Below are 8,490 nucleotides of genomic sequence, written 5' to 3'. Positions count from 1 at the left end.
CAGAGCTCACACCATAGTCTGTCATCACTTCACAGGTGTACCAGCCCGAGTCCTCAGTCCTGAGTGAGGACACGTTGAGTCTGATTCGTCCCTCTGTGAGGACGTCTTTGTCACACTGGACTCGTCCTACAAGCTCTCCATCCTTCGCTGGGACCTCATCACCTCCATGTAGATCAAACAGGACTGAGACTCTTTGACCCTTGATCATGTTACAGGAGATAAAAAAAGAGCGGAGGGAGCTGCCAGGTTTGGTGGTGAACGTCCACTCCAGTGTGATGTCATCGTTCTCCTCGGCCTGATAGGACGTCTGAGTCACGTTCACTTCAAATGTTCCTGCTGAGGAGACAGAGAGGGACGACTTTAACATGTGAGCCTTTAAACATGTTTAATAATGAAGTGTTGAAGTGTTTCAGTGAGTCTGAAAGTGTCTCTGCTCTTTGTGGAGAATAAAGTGAAGGTGTAAACTAACCACAGACACAGCAGGTCAGCTTCAGCAGCAGCAGGATTGTGCAGATCATCTTCTCCCTGTGAGACAGAGGTGAACACACCTGAGGTCAAAGGTCAGTCCTCTCATGCGGGACAACAAACACCTCAGCAATTTTCTTTTAGCCCAAACTAAATTCTCTCATTGTGTTCATCAAAGTTTTGTGGTTGTTGACAAATTTTATAACCCAAAGAAGAAAAATAAACTCTTGTAAAGTTTCCAGATACAAATCAAATGAATTGTTGTGAGGGGACAGAAAACTTTAGGTAAAAACAGCGATGAGACGAGTCTTCAAACAGCATCAGTCACATGTCACAGGAACAATGAACTCATGAAGTCTACAACACACAAACTCCTTTAACATGTTCAGAGCTAAGTTCTATGAACAATATAGAAGTATAAGGATATATAAACATAATATGAGCACAAACATGAGAACATAAACTTTAATATGGTAAAACCACATGATAAAGATTTGTTTTACTTTTGAGAAATGAGAAAGCACCGCTGATCCTCTATGTTCGAGCTGAACCCTGCCTTCACAACAACTTCCTAAAATAAAACATTTACCATGTTGTCTGTGTGATCAGTGTCGTCTTAAATAGTGAACAGTGCTCATTTACTGTTTGTTACATGTTTGCTCCAACGTTGACACAGATCAGAAATGGTTCAAACTCGCCCTGAAACATGTCAGCTTTAAAATAGATCAGGTGTAAAAGTTCAGGTGTTCTAAACAGCAGCTGTAACAGGGCTGAAAGACCTTTAGTTTAGCTGATGTTTCCTCCTCACATATATCACTTAGTATTGTTTTTACTCTGGATTCAAGTTCCGCTTCTTTATCGTCACAAACACTGTGTACTCCACTCCAGTGTAACCATATTTTATTTTTGCAAAAGAAAGTTTTCAGGGTATCGCATAGTATCGTTTCTTTTAAGTAAAGTAATACTGGATAGTGTCATAATGCAGTCATTTTTGGTGTTGTACTCTACAGGGATATTCTCTTACACTGGACTCAGTCCCACAATCTTGAAGCCTCGCAGATATGACCATTTCAGATGCTGATTTCGGCGTCTTTGGCCCACATGAACTCAGCCGTGTTGCGTTTGCTCCAAGTCGAAGATACTCTGGCTCGTACGGAATATGTCTGTCCGTGAAAAACTGTCGCTTTACGGTTATTCTCATTTTGACCTCACCGCATTTTACTTCAAGACCGACTTTTTCTCGTGTTGATACATCACTCTCTTCAACATTGGAAACGCCGCTGGCAGACAATAAAACCGTGAAAATGGAGACGTATAATGTGCATTTTACACGGGTCATCATTTTGAAGGAAAATAAGCTAGCGATGTATTAATTAGCGGGAAATAATTAAGAGTCAGGTGTGAAATGTGCTGCTGTCGCGTGCACTTGATGATGCTTGACATTATGCCCGTTTCAAAGTCTGCTGAAAAAGTAAAATGTCGACAGTATCTGATGATCAGACAGGACGCGTTTTAGCAGCTGGGGGCGGCTTTTTTGTCACTGTTGAGTGATTGTCAATGAGAGGGACGCTCTTTGCGCACTGCTTTTGCGTTGAGGAGCGCCTCGCGTTTTTGAGGAAACGCTCAGAGCACCTCGAGTTGAAAAAACTTCAACTCAAAGCAGAAAAGCGCCCGACGTCATGGGTGTTTTTTTTCTCATTGTCCAATCGGATGAATGGAGAGGCGGGCCTTCTGTGTGGCTGACGACATTCGGTTGATTTCCATGGAAACATCAAACATGGAAGAGAGATTAGTGGTGGCTGTTGTGGGATACCCGTAGCCGTAAAGGACCATGATGTCAACAAAAAACAGCTGGCCTGGAGGCAAATAAGCGTTGTTCTTGAAATTTCGGGGAAGTTGTTTTGATTCATTTCAACTGTAGGCTAAAAATAGTTAACTTATTCCTAGTTTAATGTTCCAGTTTGTGGTTTCTGTTGTGGTTTGTGTTGTGCGACCGTTTGCTCACTTTCAACATCGTTCTCTGCAAACTGCAAGACATATGAAAACAAACTGAGTCTCAACTACTTTCTAATGTTAAGGGTTAATGTTAGGGAGCTGACTAGCTGTTCGCTGACATCCTTTTTTATCATGTGTTAAGTGGAGGAAAGCACGAAGAAATGGAAATATCTGAGAGATAAATATTTGAAGGCAAGGAAGGCAGAGAACGAGGAAAGGAGTGGGGCAGAAGGAGGCACTCAGAAGAGGTGAACATTTGTGGCAATCATGTCATTTCTGGAGCCACACGTGAAGGAGAGACCAACAACTTCAAACTATGCAGTTAACACAGGCAGCCATGACTGTACTGTTGAGTCTCTTCTTCTCCTCAAGTTGAGGTGCATAATTTTGCAATCTTTGACAGGGTAAACACAGGGGTAAATTAATCAAATAAATTATGGTCCCATTCCATTTAGGTGTGTCACAGCTATTCCAGATTCATGAGACGTGATGCACAATACCAGGGCCCTGACTCTTAATTGAATGGCACTTTAAATAAAGTTATTAATCATAGCAGTGTTTGCCCTGTGACTACATGTAAAAATGACAGCTGTAAAAAACACCACAGTTTAACACTTGTGTATGACATTCTCTTAGGTGGATGACCCACTACCTGGGACCTCTGACCTGTACCATCTGTCTGCTATACCACCTACATCCAGGGTATCAGAATCGCTCAGCACACCTGCACGTCCTTCACCCAGTGCACCCAACGCTATGGAGACTTCCGTCCGACACACTACTGCCAGAGATACACGGAGGGGTTGCAACAGGACAGGAGACCTATCTGAGTACCAGAGAGAACTGCTAGCAGCTGAAAACAAGCCTCTTGATGAGGACGAACATTTTTTTATGAGCTTGATCCCTGCAGCAAAACGCTTGCCACCAAGAAAAAGAGCTGAAGTGAAAGTACAATTTATGCAGATCCTAATTGAAGCAGAGTTTGGCAATGATGACTAATGAAAAACTAAACCAAATCATCAAACTCTGCTTCAATTAGGACTTTAGTTTTTGTCTCTCATCTCATTTTCTCTCTCCCTGTCTCTCTCTCTCACAAGACGCACACACTTTACTATAACAGGCACATAGATGATTGTAAATATTCATTCTAAAGTCCGTTAAATTATTAATACTTTTAAATTTTCTTGAATATAACCAAATTGTAAATACTAGCCTAGTTTCACACTTTTTAATCTTTTACTGAAATTATTTATTTGAATTCTTTTTTGTACAATTATTGAAATTATTGTAAATACTACTTTGTCTTTCCCTTACTTTAAAAAAAATATTAAAAAGAAACAGTTGAATCACTTGATATGTCTTCATCATGTTGGCTGTAGTTTGCTGTTAAAACACATCTTACTTTTGAGAATGTACTGTGTTGTCAGAGGGGTGGTAGATGGTATTAAGACATAGCTGCATGTTGCCAGGACACTTCACCAGCCGAGGAGGAGAAGTAGGTGGCAAACTTCTTTCTCACAGCCAGCGCTTCTCTGGAGGCGTTGTTGCTGCCAACCTGGGTGATACCCTGCATCCCAGCTGATGGCTCAGTGCACAATGCTGTGCTGCTGGGGTCTTTGTCATCAGCATAGTGCCAGCGGATTAAGTTGTGAAGGATGCAAGTTGCTTTCACGACAACTTCAGCAGACACTCCAAGGACTCTCCCGTACAGTCGCCACTGTGAAGCCAATATGCCGAAGGCACACTCAACCATTCTCCGGGCTCGAGACAGGCAGTAGTTGAAAATCCTCTGCTCAGGTGGTAAGTTGTGCCCAGGGAATGGCCTCATCATGTTCCTCCGCAAGGGAAATCCTTCATCTCCCACAAAAACAAAAGGTGTGGCTACTCCAGCTCCTGGTAGAGGCGCATCTGATGGGACGTCGAGGGCATCATGACGGAGTGCTTGGCCAAAGGCTGATGAAGAGAGCGTACCTCCATCACTGCTCTTGCCATATGCTCCCACATCGATCATTCTGAAACGATATCTTGCATCCACCACTCCCAGCAGTACAACGGAGAAGGAGCCTTTGTAATTGTGGAACTGGGAGCCACTATTTGCTGGGGCTTGGATGGTGACATGTTTCCTATCAATTGCTCCAACACAATTTGGGAAATTCCACAATTTCTGGAAGTCGTCTGCAATGGCCCTCCACTCCTCTGTTCCAGGGAATGGCATGTATTCTGTTACCAGACATGACCGGAGTGCCTCACACACCTCTTTCACAATGCCACAGTGTTGAGAATCCAACCCTGTAGCTGAAGGCAATAGTTTTGTAGGAATCCCCAGTGGCCAGAAATCTGTAAAGTAAGAGTGTGTTATAGTTAGAATGGGTAGTGCAAGAAATTACACTTAATATCAATTCAATAATTTGAGCAATTCTGTTAATACATAGCACCAGGCCTGGGTCAACTAATACTTGCAACTCTTTCAGCCTGCTTTTGACGCTAGTCGGGTGGGATGTATCTATGCATAATTCATACTATGTTAGCGAGATTAAGGGGGAATTTACTAAAGGATTGTGCGGCTCTTGCGCACACAAAACCTTTGCAAACGAAGCTCCGTTACAGAGAGTAATACTAGTAAACACCTGTTGAGTCTGGACTTTACAATGAACTGTTAAAAGAGCTGCCCCCTCCTCTCTGTGCTCATCATCGATCTGTGCTTAAACCCTAATTGGTCTTGTGTCTGTCCCAAACAACGTGTTTTTCATGCTTGTCTGGTACGCCTGCCACTGGTACCGTCTAATGGTCATACATGTCTATCCTTAGTGTTATCTAGGTATGAGGACGTGTTGGTTTCATTTTTTTTTTTTGGCTGCTACATTTTGACGGTTCCTCAGAAATACTCCTACGTGATTTATAGGTCACTTCTTTTGTGGAAGTAGTGATTCTGTGGTTTTCAGGTTAAAGTTTCTAAAGCAGGTGATACAGATCAGAAGCTTTTCAAAAGTAAGTGGGAGATGTTCAGATCGGGTGACTCTACAAAGGCTAAGGCTAAAAGCTAACTTCTATCTAAAGCATGGATTTATTACTTGAAAAAAAAGAGAGCAAACACGTTTTCAGAAGTTTCACCGAGGGTCAGTGATTTTCTTTATAATTTCCTGTTTGTTCAGGATGTGGTTGACTTCCTGTTAACCTGACTCGACTGACAAAGGCAACATACTTCACATACACATAATGGAGATCACACCGCTCTGCCTGATGCTCGGTAAGTAAAGTTACTTTTTAATACATGATCCAACCTTTCCTTAAATTCAAAGCTTGGATAAAGAACAAAGCTTGATGTGTTACTGTGATGTAGTGCAAACACTGTCTCCTGCTCACCCTTTTATTGTGAATTTAACAGCAGTTTAAGTCTTATATATTTAAAAATGTTCAAAGTTATTTTGCTTATTTTATTTGAAGTGTTATCTAAAGGGAAAACATTGATTATAAATACAAAAACATGATCAATGTTTTACATTGTACCATCTAAAAAGTGCCTGCAGTAAACACAGATATGCCTTCAGACGTAATTTGACTCAGCTCATAATGATTTCCTGCAGCCACACTGAGGCTCACTCCCAACAGATCTCAGTTCTTCCAGAATGAGCGCCTCGACATGAAGTGTGAGGTGTGGGCCCCCTCCAGCAGCTGGACAGTGAAAAGAAACAACTCCCACAGAAAGTCTGAGCCATGTACGACTGGCTGGGGGATACCAGGTGAGTCCTCCTGCTACACGAAGTATCCCGACGCAACTGACACCGGAGTGTACTGGTGTGAGTCTGAGAACGGGGAGTGCAGCAACATCATCAACATCACAGTGACAGGTAATACCAAATATGCATGTTTGGCATCTGCTTGATTGTTACATAACTCGAACTCTACTGATCAGACATCCTTATATATTTCAACCGGCGTTGTGATCCTGGAGAGCCCCGCACTTCCTGTGACGGAGGGAGATGAAGTGACGCTTCGCTGCTCCTACAAGGAAGAAGAGCAACGTGAATCTACATCAAATTTCTCTGCAAGTTTCTTCAAGAATGGTGTTTTTATTGGTACTGAGCCTGCCGGAACGATGATCCTGCCAGCAGTGTCCTGGTCTAGCGAAGGCTTCTGTAAGTGTGAACACCCCAAGAAAGTCCAATCACCGGAGAGCTGGCTGGCAGTGAAAGGTGACATGAAACTCTGCACTTATTATACGTGTGTGATTAGGACACAGACTAGCCTCCTCAGGGCTTAGTTTCCTCCACATACATGATATTTAACAACATTCTCTTCCAGTGTCTCAAAGAACCCCATTATGCTTCATGTTTAATGCTTCGACCCTTGTTTTCTTCTTCACAGCTCGGCCTACTGGTGTCCCCACTCTTCCTCCTCCTCCTCCTCCTCCTCTTCCTCCTCTCATGCCTCTGCCCAAGGTGGTGTGCACCATCCTGCTGTTCATCCTCTACACTCTCATACTCACAGTGTGTATATACATGTACCGACAGAGGGCTCGAGGTAAGAACATAATGATCCCTTTGTTGACCAACATCTCTTTTGGCCCTCTGCATAGGGGTCAGGGGTCAGGGCCAATCAGAGAGAGTAGAGATCAAAGACCGTATATGTGTGACTTTGGTTTGTTAACTGACGTTTTGAAGCCTCGAGTTTGGCATTTTGGCTGTTGCCATGTTGATTTTATGGAGTGGCAGTGTTTTGATGGAGACTGGAGCTGGAGAGTGAGTGGGCCCACAATGCCCACAATCTTTGCCAAAGGCTAACTCATTAGCTTATAAGGCTTATAAGTTAGCGACATTTTGTCAAACAAAATGAGACTTTTGGTAGATTTTTGATGGTTGCTGACCGGAGTTTTTGGCTAAAAACTTTAATGAACTGCTCAATCAATCTCCAAAAGGCTCCAACAGCACAAACATGGCCCAGAGGTTATGTCCAGTGACTGAATGAGCTGAGGTGACACCTAGCAGACAGCTAGCAGCTCCCAGCTGTCCCTCAAAGAGGCCCCTAATGATGCATCACTTTAAGCCTTAATATAATGTAAACAGGTGCGTTGTATAAAGATTCTCCTCGTACAGTTGTCATGAAGAGAGAAATGAGCTATAGAAAGCCAAACTGTTTTTTGTACCAGGCTGTAAACATGTTTATTTCTGCTGTAAAGTTTAACATGGGGCTCTATGGGGACTGACTCACTGCTGGAGACATTTGAAATTCAAATGTCGACCCTGTAGATTAAGCATTTTCCTGTTCACTTCCAGGAACTATTTATGGTTTTCTAATTTTTGTTTAAATTGTGGTTTTAACGATGGTTTGGAGTTTTGCATACTCCTTTGTGTATTCTTAATGAACCCTTATGTGTTTTAATGTTTTTTGTAACCAAGTCTATGTGTTTGTGTTTTCTAAATGTTTTTCATCTTACCTGGCTGCAAAACAAATTTCCCCTCAGGGACAATAACGTTAAAGTTGAAGTTGAGGAGACAGCCTCAAGTGGACAAGAGAGGAACTGCAGTTTTTGGCACTTTGGCATTGGCCTAATTTTTGAGTCCCAGTTGTCGTTACTTAGAGTAGACATGTAAGTGTTTGCGATCTGAAAAAGGTTTCAATCTCATCTGTAATTTGGTCATGAGAAGATAAGCCCTTCAGAATACGTTGCTATGGTGATATACTTCAGTAAACTCACAAATCCCGGATAACCACGGGGCAACAAAGCTGGTTATGAGCAAGGTCTCTTTTGTGGCTAAAGAGGTGACGCCAGCAGCAACAGAGCTGGTTGTCACAGCAGCAACAGTGCACCACTATTGGTAGAAAACAGGAAGTGACGCTGAAGCTTTAACAAAGGTTTTTTACTCTTGAAAACTGACTCTTTCTTTGGTTTCCTGCAGCTCGTGCTAAAAGAGAAGCTTCTGATCATCTCTCACTGCACCGAAGAAGAAGAGATACTCCTGTTGAAAGCAGGTGACGGGATAGAGGTCAATATTTTGTGCACCACACACTAAAAACTGCTGGGTTAAAAAA

At 42.6% G+C, this 8,490-nt stretch overlaps 1 protein-coding gene and 1 long non-coding RNA gene across 2 annotated transcripts in view; one reads left to right on the top strand and one right to left on the bottom strand.

The window, feature by feature from the left end:
• Positions 1-235: 235 nt before the first annotated feature.
• Positions 236-8,490, bottom strand: part of LOC138600379 (uncharacterized) — a 36,729-nt gene continuing 28,474 nt past the window's right edge. Inside the window, exon 3 of the long non-coding RNA XR_011308751.1 lies at positions 236-336. This is a non-coding gene — a long non-coding RNA (uncharacterized lncRNA). The remainder of the gene's footprint in view (positions 337-8,490) is intronic.
• LOC138601104 (sialoadhesin-like) lies at positions 5,677-8,434 on the top strand. Its single transcript, XM_069672684.1, has 5 exons — positions 5,677-5,707; positions 6,045-6,301; positions 6,374-6,653; positions 6,826-6,981; positions 8,358-8,434. Exons 1-5 carry the CDS (start codon positions 5,677-5,679, stop codon positions 8,432-8,434), a joined length of 801 nt encoding a protein of 266 aa, XP_069528785.1.

The sequence above is a fragment of the Semicossyphus pulcher genome, unplaced genomic scaffold (genome assembly GCF_022749685.1).
Source record: "Semicossyphus pulcher isolate SPU_LCO1_2020_fin unplaced genomic scaffold, fSemPul1.0.p SCAF_21, whole genome shotgun sequence".
NCBI classification, from domain to species: Eukaryota; Metazoa; Chordata; class Actinopteri; order Labriformes; family Labridae; genus Semicossyphus; species Semicossyphus pulcher.
This window is presented reverse-complemented; position numbering and strand designations above follow the sequence as displayed.

Excerpts from the sequence above, each read along its gene's own strand:
- LOC138601104 (XM_069672684.1), top strand. The coding sequence starts at position 5,677 with ATGGAGATCACACCGCTCTGCCTGATGCTCG. Across the intron at positions 6,654-6,825 it reads GAGCTGGCTGGCAGTGAAAG|CTCGGCCTACTGGTGTCCCC; the intron begins GTGACATGAAAC and ends TCTTCTTCACAG. Across the intron at positions 6,982-8,357 it reads GTACCGACAGAGGGCTCGAG|CTCGTGCTAAAAGAGAAGCT; the intron begins GTAAGAACATAA and ends GGTTTCCTGCAG.